This window comes from Castor canadensis, chromosome 9 (genome assembly GCF_047511655.1).
Source record: "Castor canadensis chromosome 9, mCasCan1.hap1v2, whole genome shotgun sequence".
Classification (NCBI taxonomy): Eukaryota; Metazoa; Chordata; class Mammalia; order Rodentia; family Castoridae; genus Castor; species Castor canadensis.
In genome coordinates, this window is record NC_133394.1 from 119413 (window position 1) to 141599 (window position 22187).

The following is a 22187-nucleotide window of genomic DNA, read 5'->3' on the forward strand; positions in this document are numbered from 1 at the left end:
GGTGTTAAAATTTCAAAGCACAAAACAATGTTATTCTCGCTACATTTTTGTTATGAAAAATATATTTTTTTAAAAATTAAGTGTTTTATGTAATTGGTTATTCATTATTTTAAATTGTTGATACAATGTCAGCATATTTAACAAAAGCAAAAGTTTCTTGTGGGCTTCAGTAATTTTAAGAAAAAGGGGTCCTGCAATAAAAATGTTTGTGAATTACTCTTAAAATAAGTCAGTGGTTGTCAACCCTGCCCTTTAGAGTTACCTGGGGTGTTTACTTACTGATAGCAGGCTTCACAAGTCTTAAGTTAATTGCCAGAAAACAGAAAACCACACACACACACACACACACACACACACGCGAAATGTGAAAACCACCGCTCAACACAGAAACATCAATTTAAATAAAATGCAGAAAGGAGCAACACATTGCAGTATGACAGGGGAGGAGCAAATATGTAAATTGAAGGGTGGGGCAATAGCCGGACAAATGACCCTGCTAAGTGAATTTCTAAGAGAAAACAGGGTAACCCTGGAAACACTCCAATGTATTCATCTCATGGTGGCTGTCCTCACAGAGCAGACTTAGAGCCTCGTGCTGCTGCGAGGACAACACAAGCAAGACTCAGCCCTTTGTCGCAGTCACGTGTCTGCAGTCACATGGCAGGAGTCACGTGTTGCAGCAGGTGGCCGTTGGACGCGCCTGCGCAGCTAATGACACCGCCCTCCCAGCTCGCATCTGTCCCGGCATCCTTAGCGCCGCCTTCCCGCCAGGATAAAGCTGAAGCGGTTTTCTCTTATCACCTGGTTGTTGTTCCAGCCTTGCTTCTACACCACCGCGCCACCATGCAGCGTGAGTCTGGGAAAAAGAAGCCAGAGAAGCTGTTTGACCCCTTCTCCTTCGGGAAGGACCTGCTGGCCGGCGGGGTTGCGGCGGCCGTGTCCAAGACGGCCGTGGCGCCCATCGAGCGGGTGAAGCTGCTGCTGCAGGTGCAGGCGTCGTCCAAGCAGATCAGCCCCGAGGCGCAGTACAAGGGCATGGTGGACTGCCTGGTGCGGATCCCCCGCGAGCAGGGTGCGTACGCCTGCCGGGAACAGGCAGCGAGGAGGGGGGCGCAGAGGGACAGCGTGGCCGCGGCCATGCTGCGCAGGTGGCTGTGCAGAGCCTGGCGATGCCTCCTGCCTGGCCTCGCACCCTGAACTGAATCTGGCCTTGCCTTGCACCTGGGTGTGTCGGGCCTGGCCTCGCGTGCGCTCCTGGTTTTGACTAGTGCTCTAAGTTGCTCTAGTATTTACCGAAATAGCGTAGCAAAGGGCCACCACACAGGTGAAGAGAACTTCTGCTTAATCTTCAGCTGGCCAGGCTGAGACAGCCATTCGCCTCTGCATAAAAACGCCAAAAAATGCCGTGATTATATTTTTAAATCAAAAGTTTTGCAAGAAAAAAAACCTAGCAAAATATTTTAAAATGTTGAATAATGGTAGGATGAGAATTACCAATTTTTGTTTTTAGCATCAAATAAATTACCTTTATTTTGAATTTTTAGTTTATTCATTATAGAGATTTTTCCCGTTAACATTGAAATTATTTTTAAAAATCAATACTGAAAGTGCTTTGTGAACCATTGGTGAAGAATGGTTTTTAAATTAGCCACTCATATTTGGGTTTCATTGAAAACATCTATATGAAATTTAAAAACAAAATATTTATTGTGTATTCTAAACAAGAAATGAAGTGTCTTCAAGTCCACACCAGCCTTCTCTTTTACTACTAGGTCTACTCTCTCCCATAGGAAGGTACTGTCTCTTGGTGACAGTGGTTGCATTTGTCTGTAGTCCAAGCTACTCAGGGCTGAAGCAAGAGGATAGATTGAGCCTGAGCAACATACCAACGTACACACCCTCTTAAAAAACAAAAGCTAAAAATAACCTTCTCCCTAGAGACGTGGTTACAACTTGTTGGGTAGAATATATGGAACCAGGAGTAAAATCTTTTGTGTTTTGGAGGGTTTTGTTTTTTGCAATATAAAACTGTTCCTTCGACAGCCCAGAGAGGAGGTCTCCAAAAGGGAGGAGGCATCCACCTGGCCCTTGGGCACTGGGTTCATGATACTACAAAAAAAAAAAAAGAATTTTAGGGTACATTGAGGTAGACTAAAAAAGTTTATTAGTAAATCAAAGGAAAGATAGAAATTTAGTACACAACCCAAACATGATTATGGACACATCTGGTAACAGGTACAGTGAGTGCTCTAACATCCAGGGTATTTATGGTGAAAAAGTGGGTTGAAGGTTTGGCTCGAATTTACCTTAGGGTAAGTGCCCCCCTTTGTTCTGACATTTGGTATAATTAATTGCTTTTGCTATTACATTCTCTTATAAATTGGGCCCAAAGATTCAAAAGTTGGCCCACTCATTAAATTTGGGTCACTATGACTGAAAAGATGTTTGAACATCTCTAAACAAAGACTGGGTCCTGCCAGATACTGTCCTCAAGAAAGGTGTCGGTCCCTTCAATAAGTATTTTTTGTACACACTGTACCAGGAAGAATTATTTTCCCAGGTGTTTTCCCCAAGATAAATGTCTTGTCTTTATGATATCCTTGCTCAGTTCTCAGAGTGCACTGATTATTTGGGGGCAAATGGGCAAAGTCAGAAAGAAAGTGCTGCTCTTTTTCTTTTTTAGTAAATGTTGCAGTTTGTTGAGGAAGTGTAAGGCTTAAAATAAAGAAAATAGTATCTGTATGTTTTTGATCTATTAATTAGTGCAATGCTTATTTGTAAATTCTCAGCTGCTGTTTCCCATACCTCAATTTCCCTGATCTATCCTTCCTCAAAACCATTTGTTTAATTCTAAATCAGATCACTTTCACAGTAAAAGTCAAGGTGTGCTAGGGATAAAATCTTAAAGCATCATCTAAACTGCATTTAGAATACTCATCTGGGAGTTAAGGCAGGAGGATCACAAGTTCAAGGCCAACTTGGGCTACATAGCAATTCCTATTTCCAAAAGAAAAGGAATGCCCATCTGGGGGCTAAATGCAGATCCTTTTTTTTTTTTTTTTTTTTTTTTTGCCATACTCAGCCTCCCACTTGGTAGGCAGGCACTCTTCCTTTTGAGCAATTCCCCCAGCCCTGCATTTGTTATTTTTGAGATAGGGTCTCACTTTATGACTGGGTGGGCATGGACCATGATGCTTCTATTTGTGCTTCCTGGAGTAGCTGGAATGATAGGCAACACTGCATCCAGTCACTGGTTGAGATGGGGTTTTGCTTGCTTTTTGCCTGAACTGGCCTCAAACTGTAACTCCCAATCTTGACTTCTCAAGAAACTAGAAATTACAGGCTTGAGCCATCACACCCAGCTAAACTCAGATTTTTCATAGTGAGTGGTTCACCTCTCCCCATTTCCATTTATTTTATCAAAACAAGTTTATTATTTTGTCCAAAGTTCTTATACGAGGATATGAGAGCCATCTGGCTGTGACATCTGTCACCCCACTGATCGCCAGGGTTAATTTGGCCAATCTGGTTGGCTAGACAGGTGTCCCCTTTTTCCCTCACTACTCCATGTGTGTTTCTCCTAAAGCTGAACACTCAGTTGAAGAAAACGGCCATTCTTCAGTCAAGGGTATACGAGTAGTTGTGCTTCCTTGCTAGAACCTCCAAACAAGCTCTCAGTTCTCACATGAAGGGCAAGAACCTGTCTCTCCTTGGCCTGTATTCTAAGACTACTCCAGAGAAGTGTGGGCCTCTTTGTTAGCTCTTCTGCTTTAAATATCTCATCAGATTATGCTAATTTATTTTGTATTAAATGTTTGGGAGGTTTTGTGGTTTGCTTTAAATAGCTAAACCAAAATATATTCAAATATGACTCCAGTGACTTAAGTTGGTTCTAAATACTATTCTGGTTCTTGCTTTCTTTATCTTCCAATGTGTACTGGTCATTAGCAAAACTTTAAAATGTGCAAGTGATTGTGACTACACCATGATATAGCCTTTACTAAAAGATCATAATTCACAACAGGGAGAATATTGCCATCTATAGGCAGTTTGGGGAACTTGTAGGGGAAGTTTTTGTTCAGTGCAGATGGTATAACCTAAATTGCAATGGTCAAAATATGCAAGGCTCAGGAATGCTCCACATCCTATTGCTGCATATCCTATTGCCTTACATAGTGAGGGGCTGCAACCTGAATGACATTTTATATTTCCCATGGGACATTCACTTAGCAGTAAAGCCTGTTACCTAAGCCTAACTCAAATTTACTTATACACTGTCTGGGCATAACTTTATACTTGATTCCTGTAGTACCGCTACCTTGTAAGAAACTAGAGAAAATATAATACTTTGTTTTGTTCAGAATTTTACTAAGAGTTGTTCATCATTGTGAAAACTCATATCAGCAACCCTGCTTTTGGTATTTGATCACGTCTTATATCATCTGTATTGTAGTTGTTGCCTTCATGGGGGTTGTATGTGTACAAGTATATTTATTAAGCAAGCTCTTTTTTCAAAATGTCAATGTGTATCTTAATTACAACAGATTCATTATAAGTAAAGGCAGCATATGACTGTAATACCTATGGTGTGGTATGGTTCACCAATTTACTTACTAATATAAATTTATTTCTACTTTATATGGCAGGAAGGGCATTATATTACTTTTTTTAAAAATTGGTCATTGTTTTGAATTTTGTTTCTGGATGGTTAAGGAAATACTGTAAAATATTTATTATATAGTAAGGACTTGAGATTGGCAGGGTTGAGAATCACCATGCTAGATCAGTCTGGAATTTTTCTACTCAACCAAAATCAGATTGTATTTTCTAGAATTTGCCTTCTCTCATTTTTGAAAATCAAGACACACACTCATCTTAAATATTTTAAGGTTTCTTTCAACTTTTTGCATATTCTCTGATTTTATTGACTTCCTCTAGGCAACATGAAATGAGCCTGTGATCTCGGAAGACACAACTGTATGTTCTCTCACTGTTTTCTGTTTTGTCTTTCTTTGTACCCCAAGGACAGATTTTTTTCATTCTTGTTCTGAATGTAGCTTTAAACATCTCTGTGAATGTCTTTGATATTTTTTGTAAGCTTTATAAAAGCTTCTAAATTAGTTGAATTATTCCAACTAAGCTGTTCTTAAAAAGTTTATTATTTCATTCATTATCACCTTCTAACTTCATGTATGTATTCAACACTGTTTAGTTTTTTTATTACATAAACAATCATGTTTATGTAGAGAAAATTGGAAAATATAAAAAAGCAAAATGTAAAAACAAATCACTATTCAAATAATCTCATTTAACACTTTCTCTTTTTTTTGAAGTTATCAGTTATTTAATTAGGTTCTTGGTAACAAACAAGTTTAGAACAGTATTTTGTGAAAATGCATTCCATTTGTTAGTGCAAGTATAGACTGCATGAAGCCCTAGAGCTGAAGGACAGCTTTGATTTGGGTAAAATATGTTTGTCCACAGTTTTCTGATCAACGTTGTGCTGCTGTGTAATTCATATTTCTCCTATGTCAAAGATCTCGCCTTCCTGCTGCCTGGGATTCTGCAGCTGCTATTTCTTGAAGTAAGCATCAGTAAGGTGTTTGGGGATTTTTTTTTTTATGTTGCTGATAGCAGTTTTTGTGGCAGTGATGATGACAGCTTTCTGGTGTGTTCTGTGTAGGGGAACTTGATTAAGGGAAAGAGATCCAGTCATGAGAAGCAAGCCACTGCTCAGTTGCTTCAGGAAAAACCACTCTCTTATCCCCGTGGTACCCAGTGAAGATGGTCAGGATGGTCCCCAGAGTGATGCTTGCAGACAGCTTCCTCACATGTTGACCAAAAGGGGGTTTTTTTGCCATGGCTCAACAGCTTCCTTGGCACATCTTCATTGGGCTAGTATCTAGGTATTTTGCAAAACTTAACCACTCAGTTACCACCATTCTGGTCACCACCAACTGGTTTTGTTAATGGTAGCAAGAACCTTCTTTTTCTTTTCAACCTTGAATTTAGCAGCAGAGTACTTCCTCTTATATATGGCCTTTTTGGAATACATAGTAGATCGAGATATCTGTCAGTTCCACAAAGTAGGACTGGATTTTGGCTGCAGTGGGGCTTCCCCTTCTTGGGCTTTTTACCCTTAGAGATACCCTTACCTTGCTACCACCAGCAGCCTTCTTAGCTTCAAGTTTCTACTCCTTAGCATCTGGCTTCTCGGCTTTTTCATCTGCCATCTTGCAAGATGGGAAAGAGAGCTAAGTTCTCAGCTTCCAGTCTACAAGCAATCTTATTTAACATTTTCTTGTCACATCTTATGCTTTTTTACTGAGCAAAATATGCATATGTAAATATACCTTAAATAAAATGGCTATCTTATTTAGCATGTTGCAAATAGAGCCTTTTAAAGATCCCTTACCTGGATCCCAACCTGGATCCTTACCTGGATCCTAACCTGGATCCCTTACCGTCAACTTAGCCTGTTAGAGCCATTCTACTTAGAGGAGCTGTGAAAAAGGAATTGGCCAACCGCCTTACCTCAAACCTTTGAGCAGAGAATCTGCCATCTGGCTAAGAGCTGGCTGAATATTTCTGCTCTCTATTCCTCTTGCCTGGCATAAACCCAATGAACAGGGGTTCATTGGGTGGAAGAAAACCACCAACCCACCCACACTCAGAAGGTTGGCTAATAACACCTTTTTGAATCTGTTGGAGTAGTTTAAACCTGTGGCTTTTAAAAATCGATGGATAGATCCTCAGTACCCAATTCTTCTTGAACCTAAGTATTTTCCACTGGCAAATGTGTCTTCACCAACATTTGTTACAGAGAAGAGTAATAGTAAAAATTCTTTGTGGGAAAACTAACAATTGCTAATTTTAGGGATTTAGAAAAGACATTTAATTCACATTTATATCAATGTATTTTAAATGTTTCCAAATATTCAAAAATTATTATTCTTTACATGATGCTTCTTTACTAAAAAATTTCTTCTTTTGTTAAAAAAAAAAAATAAAAAAAAATAAAGATACAGTCTCATTTTTAAAAGCCTACAAGAACTCTGTGTCTCTTAGGAGGTTCTGACCATGAATTTAACAACTGTCTTTCATCTGAACTTTCCCAAACCAATTGAGCAGTGAGATCTTTTTTATCCTACAGTTCATTTTTGTAGACAATATCTTGGACTATGGAAAGAAAATATTCATATTTTACTTAAATGTTACCTAAGCAAAGTGGAAAAATATATTTTGCTGATACTTAATATATGTATTCAACTGGCACCTATGCCTGGGCCAGATACCGGTTGTATATCACAGGTAGAGGCATCCTGATAAAAAGACTGGGAGTTACGCAGGGTAGAAGAGATGACAGGTGCTTTTCCTCAGTTATTATATAATGAACATGTTTGCCCGATTAAGTGGATTTACAGACTTTATTACCAGGTTCTAACAAATTCTCAAAACATGAACAAAACTATTTTGTCATGAAAAGCAAATCAAGGATAATACTAATAACAAATGAACCACAGGAAAAATATCACATTTACTCCTGAGAATTACTTCATTAGTCACATTACATTCACAGTAGAAACAGTGATAATCTACTCAGACCTGCCTGAGACAAGAAAACTACTTGAAATGTAGATTCATACACACTATTAAGAATGAACTGTAGGCTGGGGGTGTGACTCAGTGGTAGAGTGCTTGCCTGACATTTGTAAGGACCTGTGTTCAACCCCCAACACCTCAACAATGGATTGAGATAACAGCAAGTGATAGTATGAAAATATGAATAGAAAGATTGGAAAATGTAGAAAAAGCTCAGTGATGTTCTAATGTCAACTAACTTTTAAATTTTCCTGAAAACCCTATGTGAATATCTGTTCATCAGTCCCTGACTCCATATACTATACTGTATTTTCTTCATAGTTCTTAATGGCTGCCAGAAAAGTTTATTTGTTGTCTGTCCTTCTGGCCTCTTCCCCTAAACTATAAGCTCTGTAAGACTCAGAACCTATTCTAGTGCTATTTCTAGTGGGTAGAACATTGCTAGCTATGCAGTAGATACTCCTAAGAGGTTTTTTAAACTTTCTCTTTCCTTCTATTTATATTTTGGTTGTACACATTTTTTGGTGGTACTGAGGTTTGAACTCGCCTCGATCTTGCTAGGTAGGTGCTCTTCCACTTGAGCCATGCCTCCTACCCTATTTTGGGGGTATCTTTTATAATTGTACATAATAGGATAGTATAGTTGTGAATTTACATAACTTATTTTTAATATAAATGTTACTTGGGAGTCATACTTACTTTGTGGGCTTATTTTTAACAGATAGGCACACCATTAAGACATTTTGGAACCTTCCATTCTATGCTATATATCCAAACATGCCCAGCATTCCCCTCTTGGCCAGTAAATTGGACAATAAATGGCCAACTAGCTTTTTTGCATTTTCTCATTAGTTGCATTTCATTTTATTTTATTTTTTTAATTTTTATTCATATGTGCATACAATGTTTGGGTCATTTCTCCCCCCTTCCCCCACCCCCCTCCCCCCACCCCCTCAATACCCAGCAGAAACTATTTTGCCCTTATCTCTAATTTTGTTGAAGAGAGAGTACAAGCAATAATAGGAAGGACCAAGGATTTTTGTTAGTTGAGGTAAGGATAGCTATACAGAGAGTTGACTCGCATTGATTTCCTGTGCGTGTGTGTTACCTTAATTTTTAGTTGCATTTTAATCCTTACTTATTTTCTAAGAGTTCAGTTCAAATTAGGTTTTTCTCATCCTTCTAATTTCTGACCTTAGAAATTAGGTCAGACACTGAACAGATATTCTGATTTTAGTAGAGAAAGATATTTCCATTGGTATTTTTCTCTACTTTTTTTTTTTTTTTGAGACAGTATCCCACTGAAGACCAGGCTAGCCTCAAACTTGTGATCTTCCTGCGTACGCCTTTTCCTCCTGAGTGCTGGGATTATAGACATGTACCACCATGCATGGCATTCTGTCATTTTTTTGTATATTAGGAAGCTTTCCATTCTTTATGACTATTGTCAAAACACTCCTACAGTTGTTTGGCTTTTATTTTCCTCATTTTATTCTTTACCTTATAACCTTGAACAATTTTTTGCTTAACCTCTTTTAATCGTTTTCCTTAGCTGTATACTGGGCATAATAATGGTCTTTACCTGATATGGTAGTTGTGAGGATTAAAGAAGATAATGCATGTAAAATAATCAACCATGTGCCTGTAGAATAACTGTTGCTTAATAAATTGTAACTGTTTAACCAGAATGTATGTGTTCCTAAATTTACAAACATGTATTCCAGATATTAACTTATAAGTAAGTTTATTTGGGATAACCTTGTATTACACAGAGAAGTTTTTTGAGGGGTGGTGCCAGATTTTGAACTCATGACCTTGAACTTGCTAGGCAGATGCCCTACCACTTGAGCTGTACCCGTAGCCCTTTTTGCTGTAGTTGTCTTCCAGTAGGATGTCACATTTACAATCTGGCCCACCTGGACCAAGATTCTCCTATTTATGCTTCTCACATAGCTGTGATAACAGGCGTATGCCTCCATGCCCAGTGTTTTATTGGTTGCGATGGGATCTCACAAACTTTTTTGCCTGGGCTGGCCTTGAACTGTGATCCTCTGGAACTGGAGACGTCCTGAGTAGCTAGGATTATAGGTGTGAGCCACCATGCTTAGCTTACGTTAGATTTTCCTAATCTGTCTGAGGGAACCTTTGTGCATAGAATATGCCTGAATTAAAACCCTGTGGCCTAATCCCCAGAAGTACTCATAAAGAAAATTTGTTCAGCAAGTGTGGTGGCAGTCTGAGGCCTGCCAGGGAAAAACCATGAGACTCTGTTTGAAAAACTAAAACAAAAATGGCTGGAAGTATGGTTCAAGTGGTAAAGCACTTGCCTACAAAGCACAAGGCCCTGAATTTAAACCCAGTACCAGCAAAAACACAATGTGTCCAGAAACCCACATTGGGACTCCTTGGTCGTTTGTGCTCTTAGCTGGGACATTGGAGTTTCTGGCAGCATATACCAGAGAGAAGCAAAGAGAATATGAATAGAATGTTTTAAGATGGTCTGTGGAAAAACTTAAAACATGAGTTTAACTTGGCTCCTGTAGCTTTAGGGAATCATGAATTCTATGAAATATATGTAAAAATATTTCATGTTGTGAGATTGTATTTTTCCATATATATTAAGAATTTCCTTAATTATAATTTACTTACCAGTTTGTAGAATTTTAGAGATTTGTTTCTAGATTTTTATTGAAACAATATTTGCTTTAATGCAAATGGATTTTTTTTTTACACAAGTGTTTTTTTTTCCTAAAGGAAACATTCTTCAGACAACTCTAACAAACCCTTTAGTTACAGCAGTACTCCATCATGGATGGACAAAGATGTCATCATCATTAAAACCTTCCATTTATAGTCAGTACATTAACCAAAGTTCCAAACCTCTGTACTGCTCTTATATATAATGCTCCTTTTGTGAAATAAAATATTCAATGCTATCATCATAATTACAGAATTGAAAGTAAAAACTCATAATCTGAAACCTATAACATATAATGCCAGCTGCTGAATTAGCCATTTCCAAAGTGACCATTAATATATGACCCATGTGTAAAATGGGAATGCCAGTACCTTTCTCATATATGACTCTTTCCAAATACAAGTTTACAGGTTTTTTTAAAAATCAGATTTAAGTTTAAATCCCTGTTGTTCAGCTGGTGGAGTGACTAAAGTGGTAGAGCACCTGCCTAGCAAGCATGAGGCCCTGAGTTCAAGCCCAGTACTGCCAAAAAAAAAAAAAAAAGATAGTAATCCCTCTTGTTCAGCCAAAATATGCTGATCTGCTTTCTGATCCTTTTAAAACTGACTTTATCCTCTACCAGTAATTTGTCATTGTGATACTGTAGTCCATGGACCAGCACAGGAAATCTTATTCTTCAACATCATTTTTAGTCATGGTTCACTTTTGAAATTCTTTCTCTTCCAGAGGTCTGACCCTTGAGAAAACACTTGAAATATGTTCTTAAAGTTTTTATTAAGTACAAAAAATTTCTTTAAATGACCTCAAAAAATTAGGTCCACCATCACTCTCAGTAATTCAGTAATCAAGAAATATCCTTTTTTAATTTGCTTATATTTGTTATGCTTAAAATTTTTATCTTGCTTCCATTAAACAGTTGACCTTCCATAGTACAGAAAATAATCCACATGGTTAACATATCTGTGGAGAAGTAGTTAAGGAAGTGAATTGTTTTGCCATACTGCTTGAGTTTGGATTCCAGTTCATCAGCTTTATGACTTCAGTTACTCTGTAATGAGTTGTTTTAAACTTACTACTTCACTGGGAAAATGGGGAGACTACTAGTACCTATTCTGTGGGCAGTTATGAGGATTAAACAAATTAAAAGAGGTTTCTAGCAAATTATTACTGTTTTTGTTCTTGTTAATATTGCCTCAAAAATAATGTCCCCCAAAAAATCAATTCATGATGTATACATACATCAAAACATACCCCTTTACATAGTAAATATATAGTGCTTTGTCAGTTTTCTCCCAATATAGCTGGAGAAGTTATTTTTGAGGCAATATTAACAAAAATAAAAAAGCAACTTTTTAAGGTCAATAAGATCATATGGTATTTGCCATTCTGTGCCTGGCTGTATCACTTAACATAATGTCCTGAAGGTTCATACATGTTATTGTAAATGATGGGACTTCCTTTTAAGACTGAACAGTGTTCTATCATGTATCTCTATCTATTCACCCATTGATGAACACTTATGTTGACTCTTTCTTGGCTATTGTGAATAATGCTGCAGTGAACATAGGGATGCAAACATATCTTCGATATACTGATTTCTTTTGTATATATACCCAGTAGTGGGTCATGTGGTAGTTCTATTTTTAGTTTTGTGAGGAATTGTACATTATACAGTGGTTCCTTTTCTTTATGCCACCTTTTCTCCACACCAACACTTGTTTCTTCTGTCTTTTTGATAGTATCCATCTTACATGTATAAAATGATATTTAACTGTGGCTTTAATTTTTCCTTTCCCTAGTTTTTTGAATCTAGGATTGGGTAACACTTCATTTTATAAAATGGAATAAGAGATTAGTTTCTTTTGAATCTTTATTTTTAAAGAACTGACTTGGGGTATTCTCTAATCTGAGACTGAAGGTATCCCATTTAGAGTAGCACAGACTATTTGAAAATGTAATAAAAATAACCAAGACTACCGAAGCGCTAACCTACCATGTTCTGGGGCAGCTCTGGATGATCAGGCTAGCTCTAAATTTCAAGAGTTACATAATGACTGAATTTTGAGGTTTAATCAACCCATAGAGAATTGAGGCAAGAAGATTATTGATATATCATAGATTTCTTTCATGGTGGGTGCAGTGACTCATGCCTGTAATCCCAGCTATTCAGGAGGTAGAGATTGGGAGGATCAAGGTTCAAGGCCAATTGAGGAAGAAAGTTAGCAAGACCCCATCTCAATCAATAAACCAGGTATGGTGGTGCACACCTGTGGCCCAAGGTATTCTGGAGTCTAGCAAGTGCAAATCCCAGTACTGCACATACACAAAAAAAGATTGCTAGCCTCTGAGAAATACTAGTGAGCAATTTTTCTATTAAAGATGCCAATATTCAACTGATAATGCTTTCCATAGGTTTTTAGCTATTCAGAACTTTTTATTTGAAATTAGCAATAGTGGAACAAGCTGCATAGTTAACACTGCTTTTTGTTTTTTCTTTCAGTGAAGATACATGTAGTTTAGTTCATGAGAAAAGAGTATGCTTTACATGGTTCAAATAGTTAAATTTGTTAAAACACTGGAAATTCATAATACGTGATAGGTTTATATATTTGTATATTTCCTTTTTCAGGTTTCTTCAGCTATTGGCGTGGCAATTTGGCAAATGTTATCAGGTATTTTCCAACACAAGCTCTAAACTTTGCTTTTAAGGATAAATACAAACAACTCTTCATGTCTGGAGTTAATAAAGAAAAACAGGTAACTGTATTTCAATTTCTAAATTTCTTTTGGTGGTACTGGGGTTTGAACTCAGGACTTCACACTTGCTAGGCAGGTGCTGTGCCACTTGAGCCACTCTGCCAGCCCAGTTCCTCTAAAATTTTGTAAGAAATGTTAGATTTGTCTTACCTATGATATTTGATTTGGAGAGAAGGTGTTCTAGTGGTGGTAAAAACAGAACATATTAACTGTTGGCAAAGTTCAGTACGTATTGTTACATTAACATATAAAAACATGACATTAACTTCTAAGTTTCACTAAATCTCTTACCACAACTTTAATAACTAAGGGATCTTTTGTCTCAAGGCAATATTTCTCGAGATATTAAATACAATTTGCATTTTATAATTACTTAAGCGCAAAAAGCAGTCAAGAAATTGCATTTTGTATCTCTGAGGTTGTTTCTTCTTTATAACTAAATATCTATTTAGCTGTGATTAAAGTGGGAAAACCAAATCAGCAACAGGAAAATGATAAATTTAAGTTCTGTTCTTTTTTTTTCTTGCAAAGGTCCTTTTTGTTTTTCAAGATAATTACTCCCTTGAAACATATGTCTTTCCAGGGCTGGGTACGGAGGTGGGTGAGCACAAGGAAAAGGGGAATAAGGGTGAATATGGTGGATGACTTTTGTATCCATATATGAAAATAGAAGAATAAGAAAAAAGATTATTACTCCCTTGGCTACAAAATCTCAATTTCAAAATTGCTTACTCATATGAATTCCTTCATTGTCCAGATTTCTGTTTGTTTCAATGTGGTCAATACATTATTCCTACATTATTCCCAAGGTCTTCCCCAGACCCTTACAAAGTAATCTTTCATCTCACACTTCATCTTTCACCCTGGTTGCTGCTTTGATTTAAAAAGCAACTGATTGTGAACATTTCTTTGTTGCTATCTCCTTTAGTTTCCTCTGGTCCTTGTTTACTTTTTTCACAATTTTATTTCATTAAAAGTGTTTTTGAATGATTTGCATTGCCCTTCATGTTCTGGACGGTACAAAAGTAAGAAAATTCTTTAGACTCAAGATTGGGATTTGGATGCTGGCACTCTTCATTTAGCAGGTTGGATTTGAAAGTCACTTTCATTTCTCTAATCCTTAGTTATCCTCATCTGAAAATTAGACATACCAATACCCACCTCATAGTTTTATTGGGAGGTTCAGATGAGATTTCATTTGAAGTACTTAGCATAGTGCTTTCCTTTATGATAGGCCTTCAGTAAAAGGTTTCCTTTTTTTATAGCAGAATCTTCCTTCTTGTCTCTTGTCAAGTGTCCCCAAAGTTGCCTCAGGTTTACTGATTCACTAGAAGTATATGCAGACCTCAGAAAAGCTGTTATTGTTTGAATATGAGGGTTTCGCTCCACCCCCCCAAAAAAGGTTCAAGCGCTGAAGGATCAGTCTCCAACTGCTGGTGCTGTTGAGAGGTTAAATCATGATGGAGCTAACAGCATCAGTGGATGAAGTTAGTGAATGGGCTGTTAGGAACTGGGACCTGGTTGGAGGAAGTAATTCACTAAAGATGTATCTCTGAAGGGTGTATCTTCTCCCTGGCTCCTTCCTGTTACTCTTTCTGTCCTGGCCACCTTGTAGTGAGCAGCACCACTGTATGCTTTCTGCCTTGGTGCTCTGCCTCACCATGGCACAGTTAAATACAGCCAAGTGACTATAGGCTGAAACCTCTGGCGTTGTGAGCCAAAGTAACTCTGTTGTCCTTTTGTTTATGTCAGGTATTTTGTCACAGCAATGAAAAGTGACTACACAAGCTGTTACAGGCTTTTGGTTGGTTGGTTTGGGAGTTTTTCTTTTGTTTTGCAGTGCTAGGGACTGAATCCAGGGTCTTAGGCATGCTTGGCAAGTGCTATACCACTGAGCTACATCTTCAGCCAATACTCGTGGTTTATTACAACAAAAGAATTCAAACTAAAATCAGCAAAAGGAAATAGCACATAGGGACGAGCTCAGAGAATCTAAGTTCAAACTTCCAGTTGTCCTGTCCTAGCAGAGTCACACAGACAGTACTCACTTCTCCAAACAAGGGACAACATACATGATACATTCCCAACCAAGGATGTTCTTCCCAAGCCTTCGTGTCAAGGGGTTTTATTCACAGTCAGCCACATAAATGTGGAATATAACTGAACTTATCTTTTCAGTCTCCAGAGGTCAGACTTTATAGCTTAGCCCAATGCCCAGGTATGTTTACCATAAATCACAATATTAACACAAACTACTCCAGTGATTCACTAAACCTAGTCCCATTGTAGATCTCAAAATGGCTCTATAAATTGGTTTCACATCCCTTCCTGAGACTAAGCCTTTCTGTCCAGGAGCCTTCCAGAAGGTCTTCATATGACCTGAGAGAGACCTAAAGATCTTGGTCTCTGCTCTAGACCCTGAAACATCCCTATTATTTGATTCTAGCCACCCTCAGCTGTCGACTTTGACAGCTTGCCTAAGGACCCATCTAGTAATACAGCAGGAGCTAGTGGAAGAAGCCAGACCTGTCAGCACACCTAGTAGAAGTACCACCATCTGTAAACCACAAAGCAAACCCTCATTATAACAACAGCTCCATAGACTAAGGTCTTAGAGACAGTCCATTCCACACATCCTGAATAGGATCCATACCTGCTAGAGCTCCTGTTAAGAAGCCTGCCAACTTCAGTCTCCATTTTGGACCCAGCAGCAACCACATGACTTGGATCCAAGCCTACCAGGCTGGATACAGTATATCATCCAGAGACCTAATAGGAGAAGACTTCAAACTTGCTGAAACTAGTCTGTAAGCTCTAAAAAGGGTTTGGTTCTTCAAACACATAGAATAATGAAAGGCTATGTGGAAAACAAAAATTAGGCAAATGTGACATCTCCAAAAGAAATGAATAAATATCCAATAACTGACCCCAAAGACTAGAGATATAAAAATTGTCTCTAAAAGAATTAAGAATAACTATTTTAAAGATGCTTACTGAGCCAGCCACCGGTGGCTCACACCTATAAGCCACTCAGGGGAGGATACTGGTAAGTAGTTCACAAGATCCTATCTCAGAAAATACTCAGCCAAACAAGGGCTTGCAGAGTGGCTCAATTGGTAGAGTGCCTTCCTAGCAGGTTTGAGGCCCTGAGTTCAAACCCCGGTTCTGCCAGAAAAAAATCTCAATGAGAGTCAAGAAAACACAGACAACTAAGTGAAAGTAGGAAAATAATGAACGAACAAAATGGGCAGTTTATTGAAATAGAAAGCAAAAAGAAAACTGACACAGAAATTTTGGAGCTGAAGAGTACAGTGACAGAAATTAAAAACTCACTAGAGAGCTTTAACAGCTGACTTGATCATTAGAGACAGGTTATTTGAGATTAGTCAATTAGAAAAAAAATTTTTTTAAATGAAAAATAGTGAAGAAAGCAGGAGCTCTTAGGAGACACCATCAGACATGTATGAATTGTGGGAGTAAAAGGAGAAAAGAAAAAGGAGAACTTATTTAAAGGAAACTGTCTTAAAACTTCCTGAATCTTGGGAGTGAGATGAACATCCAGATTTAGGAAACTCAGGACTCCCAAGTTCAATTCAAAAAATATACTTGGAGACACATCATAATCAAATTGACAGAAGTCAAAAGCAAAGAATCTTGAAAGTAGCAAGAGAGAAGAAAATCACTGTAAGAGAGCCCTTAAAAGCCTGTAAGTGGGATTGGGGCTGAGGCTCAAGCAATAGGATGCCTGCCTAGCAAGCATAAGACCCTGAGTTCAAACCCCAGTACACCAAAACCAAGTAAGTGGACTAGAGTTTTGAACACAGGGCCTTGTGCTTGCTGGGCAGGTGCTCTACCACTTAAAGCCATGTCTCGTTTTGCTGAAGTTTGTTTTTTAGATGCAGGCTCACGCTTTTTCCCTGATGGCCTCAGACTAGTATCATCCTACCTTGCCTTCCAAATAGCTGGGATTACAGGCTGTGCTTGTGTATCACTTTCAGTTCTAGTATGTCAGCATCTAAACTGTATCTCTCAGACTACCTAGCAAGGAAAGAAGAAATCTGAGGGTTAGGGGATTACCTAGCATGTGTGAGGCCCTGGGTTCCATCCCCAGCACCACACACACACACGAAGGCTACCTGGATATGTGGACTAGCAGAGAAATGTTTTGGCTTTATGTGGTATGAATTATTATAGATGTTATTTTATAAAAAGCGTCTTAAAAATTTAGGTTTTTTACATTTATAAAAAGGGTTTATAGCTATTTCAAATGGATTGCAGAGTTTGGCAAAAACATTTTTAATTGGTGTATTTCAGTTCTGGAGGTGGTTTTTGGCAAACCTGGCTTCTGGTGGAGCTGCTGGGGCAACATCCTTATGTGTTGTGTATCCACTAGATTTTGCCCGAACCCGATTAGGTGTTGATGTTGGAAAAGGTATGAGAGGTCATCATCGTTAACTCTTCTTTCTGTTTTGAGCATGTGTTTATTGTGGAGCTGTGCTGTATCAACATTGTTACTAGCTATGGTTCATAAGTTTTCTTGTAACAACTGTTCGTTGTTTCTTATAAACAGTTGGTAGAGTTATAAGGCCTAAGGTATGCTGCTTTTTTCTTTCATCTTAAAAAAGAAAAGGGCAAAACTATCATAACAAAAGAGTAGACAAAGAGATCGCATATAGCTTAGTTTCATTTTTTTCCTCAAATCCCTCTGTATATCTTATTCTTGGTAGACTGTGGTTCCTCTTAAGTGAAATGTACAACTCATCCTGAAGATTCCTCCTTTGCCTCTTCCCAAGTATTTTCGAGTACTTCTAGTAATTTTAATGAAATATTTAAAGTCAGATTACTTTAATTAGATTGCTTTTAAAAAGAGGTCAATATTTTCAGTTAACTTATTGTGAAATACTACTTGAAATCTTGAATATACTTAATGAACAGAGAATCTTTTTGACCTGTGCCTTGTTAGAAATCTAAGTAGCAGTTTCAGAACATTTAAATCTTTAAAGTGTTTACTTTGATTAAGATGTTTATTTGATATATAATGTTACTAATATATTAAATGGCTTTATTTTAGGTCCTGAAGAGAGACAATTCAAGGGTTTAGGTGACTGTATTATGAAAATAGCAAAATCAGATGGAATTATTGGTTTATACCAAGGGTTTGGTGTTTCCGTTCAGGGCATCATTGTATACCGAGCCTCTTATTTTGGAGCTTATGACACTGTTAAGGTAATTTGGGGCTTTTACTTGGATATATTAAATGAATGGTTCGTTTCTTTTTGCTGTACTAATTAGTAATATATTTGGCATTTATGTTACCTTTAATTATACAGATTTTAACAAGGGTGATAAATTCTATTTAACCATGACTGCCATAACCTAGATAGATTATAGTCAAATTATGAATCTTTCTGTATATATGCTTTATATAAAAAGAAAAATAGCATTAGTTTTTGTAGTGTTTGCTCTATATGTACATCATTTTGCAAATGGAAAGTGTACTAATGAGGCTTACATTCCTAATCAAGAAGCCTTCAGTGTATGTAGAAAGACATCTTCTAACAGTTCTTTTTACATTTACTTTATTATCACCTTTTACATAGAAGCAATCAATTTAATATTATGGGAAATAAGGAAAGCTTAGTAATTACATTCTGCAATAGCTTCATTATCTACTGCATACTGTTAGATTAGATGTTGTATTCTCTATGTTGCTTTGCAATTTACCTTTTCATTTCAGAATTTGGTAGCATTTCTATATTGTAAGAAAAAGAAAGATTACAATGGTTACCATTTTTGAGCTTTTACTTAGTTCTAGAAACCTTACATCCTCACTATGTTCTTTAAAATCCCTGTTTTGAAGATAAATAGCCTAGAAATGGTAAGTAATTTACTTATTAAGTGGCAGGCAAAAACTCTTTGCTATTACTCACCATAGCAAAATGCTTCCAAAAGAAGCAATGAAATTAATAACAGCATTATATATTAAAATAAGATTAAAATTTGATGGACATTTTATAATATCCATTTTGCATTTATTATATGTAATTGAATGCCATTTTTGTTGTGGTCTGGACAGATTATTTTTGTTTTTAGACTGATAAATTAATGAAAATTACAGCATCTCAATATTTATTTGGATGTGAGGGCAATCTGTCTGCAACATGTCACCCCATTGATCACCAGGGTTGCAGATTCTGCTGATATGGCTGGCTAGGTGGGTGTCCCCTTCCTCCCTCACTGCTCCATGTGTACCCTCCTGAAGCTGCGCACTCAGTCAAAGAGTATGACCATCCCTGATAGAGGAGGACCATTTTTTGGTCAAGGGTATATGAGTAGCTGCATTCCCCTGCTAGAACCTCCAGAAAGCTCTCAAGTATATTTAATTGAATCACAGAAAATTTTGTGTACTCTCCCTCTGCTCTTCTCTGTAATCTCCTACAGTAGTTGTGAAATTTGGGAATATTTCTTCACTAACTCAGAACTTTGAAACTACTCTGCAAATATCACCTGTTGTTGATAATAACAAGCATTCTTTTATCTTTTTTTTTTCAATTCCATAAGGAAAAGCCGTGCTAGAACTGCTTTGGTTACTGGCTGCTATCGCTCCCAGTTTTAGGTGCCATTAATAACAAATCCCTTTTAAGGGCAAATACATTGTTTTTTTCCAAATATACCTTTGATGTGTAGTCAGCTGCATCATTCTCCTTTATTATTGATTTGCTACAGTTAAATAAATCCAGCTTATTTTATTGCATTTTAAATAGACTATATCTTCTTTGATATATTTGTAAAAATTATCCTTTGATTTATGAATTTAAGATATTTTGGAAACTTAGTTACTCAATAACATTCTTCTTTCCTAGGGCTTATTACCAAAACCAAAGGAAACCCCATTTATTGTGTCCTTTATCATTGCCCAAGTTGTGACTACATGTTCTGGGATACTCTCTTATCCCTTTGACACGGTTCGGAGGCGTATGATGATGCAGGTATTTTACATTCAGTCTGTAATCTTAATTTATTTTTTCACTGTGTCTGATAGCAAGTATAATTCATTCAGATTTCAGACACACCTTAGCTGAAAGGCATAGGTCATTTGTTTTTACTTAGCTGAAATAAACGCATGATGTATTGTCTTACATTCTTTCCCATCCTAAAATAGCCATCAACCAGTAGAACTTAGTCATCTGCCATCAGCAAGAGAAATACCTTCTACTCCTGAAGCACATGTTGCTTGGAGTGTGGAGGCGGATGGCAGAGATTGCATGAGTCTATCTATGTTAGCAGAAATAATAGAGTAAGTAGAATAAGCCCAGCTACAAGCCATTGGTATAATGATCATTTGTTATAATGTATTTTGATAAAAGAAAATTTTGAGTTCTAAGGATGAGAAGTTTTTTTGTAATGACCTGCATTCTAAATATAAATCCCTAAATCAAATTTTTTATATATTCCATCTCCATTACTATTACTTGTTACATTAATTCCTTCAGAATTGGAAAATACTTGAGTGCTTAATCTATGCAAAGTTCTAGTAACACAAGCAGAACAAGATAAAATCTGCACCCAAACTCATAGTCTAGTATTGAAGACACACAATTCATGGCTTAATAAAAATGTGTGCAGGTTCCAGGAATGCATAGAGGAATAGTGCCCACATGCTTAAGGTGATTAGATGTGGTCTTTTGGATAGAAAAATCTCAGTGAATAGTGAGAGAACATTATAAGCATAAAGGTGAAGCATACAGCTTGAGAAGATCACTGTAGCCAGACCATAGGTTTTGTGAGGACAAGTGAAAAGAATGAGACCAGAAAGTCAGAAATAGGCATATAGTGTTTAATAAATGCCATTTACTGTTTTTTAAGCATTTTTTACTTTAATGCATTAAATTCTCAAAACAAATGTGTCTGAAAAGTATGAACATTCTTCAGCCACTAGATACAATATGGAATATATGTCCATTAATTCAACACATTGTTAAATTTATCTGTCTTTAGTGCTGATAAAAAACTATCTTAGAAGATATCATGGTAATAGAAAACTATTTGCCTTTCATTATATAGAGTGGTGAGAGTGAACGGCAATACAAAGGAACCATAGACTGCTTTATGAAAATATACCAATACGAAGGAATCGCTGCATTTTTTCGTGGTGCCTTCTCTAACATCCTTCGTGGTACAGGGGGTGCTTTGGTGTTGGTGCTGTATGATAAAATTAAAGAATTTCTTAATATTGATATTGGAGGTGGCTCATCAGGAGATTAAAATGAGAAATGCATGGATTTCACACTTAAATTCATTTTAATGAGACATGTTACTTATTACAAGTACAATGTGTTTCTGTTAGTTTAAAATTCTTTTCTTACATTTGTAATGAAAATTATATAATGCTGAAATGTAATAAAGAAAAGTTCTCTTAAATTGCTATTCATTTAATATATCTGTCTTCCCATCTTTTAAAAATCGTATGGTATAACAAATATTTCTTACAAGTTTATCAAGAGTTGTCATGATGTCTTTAGACAAACATAAGTTTTTACATCTCTACTTGTGCTGGTCAGGCATTTCCTTGAGTAGTACTTGCAGTATCATAAAGATTTTGATAAGTGCAGATTATAGATCTGATCATTAAAAACTTTGATAATGACTTAAATGACATTGTAAAACTGAAGTTGAAAAATAAAAGATACAAAATGGCTTAGCTGCTAATCTTTAAAGTAAATAAAGTCTTGCTAGTGCAAATATATTTTGGAACAAAAAATATCCCTTGAAAATTAGTTTTGTATTCTGTATTGATAATAAAGGAAGCTTAAAACCATCAAGTGAGCCCCTTTTTTCCCCCTCTTAATCTAACTACCTACCAAACAGAGAATAGCAAAAACTCTGTCAGCATATTGTTTTGTTTGTTTTGAGATAGGGCCTCACGCAATCCTCTCCTGCCTCAGCCTCCAGCAGGCTATGGACTACCACACCCAGCTTGTCAGACTTTTACTTAAAGACAGAGCAAAAGATGTTTCTCAAGCTGGACGTGGGTGGCTTCTGTCTGTAATCCTAGCACTTGTGAAGCTGAGGCAGGAGGATCAAACATTCCAGGCCAGCCTGGGCTATAAAGAAAGAACCTGTCTCAAAA

At 37.0% G+C, this 22187-nt stretch overlaps 1 protein-coding gene and 1 pseudogene across 1 annotated transcript; one reads left to right on the forward strand and one right to left on the reverse strand.

Moving 5' to 3' along the window:
* Positions 1 to 125: 125 nt before the first annotated feature.
* Slc25a31 (solute carrier family 25 member 31) lies at positions 126 to 21382 on the forward strand. The gene is made up of 6 exons (XM_020156183.2): positions 126 to 1072; positions 12930 to 13057; positions 17372 to 17489; positions 18129 to 18283; positions 19921 to 20046; positions 21122 to 21382. The coding sequence occupies exons 1-6, from the start codon at positions 544 to 546 to the stop codon at positions 21320 to 21322; spliced, it is 1257 nt and encodes a 418-aa protein (XP_020011772.2). The 5' UTR covers positions 126 to 543; the 3' UTR covers positions 21323 to 21382.
* Positions 5373 to 6233, reverse strand: LOC109681420 (large ribosomal subunit protein eL6 pseudogene; annotated as a pseudogene).
* Positions 21383 to 22187: the final 805 nt, after the last annotated feature.

Excerpts from the sequence above, each read along its gene's own strand:
- Slc25a31 (XM_020156183.2), top strand. The coding sequence starts at position 544 with ATGTATTCATCTCATGGTGGCTGTCCTCACAGAGCAGACTTAGAGCCT. Across the intron at positions 1,073-12,929 it reads GCGGATCCCCCGCGAGCAGG|GTTTCTTCAGCTATTGGCGT; the intron begins GTGCGTACGCCT and ends TTCCTTTTTCAG. Across the intron at positions 17,490-18,128 it reads AGGTGTTGATGTTGGAAAAG|GTCCTGAAGAGAGACAATTC; the intron begins GTATGAGAGGTC and ends GCTTTATTTTAG.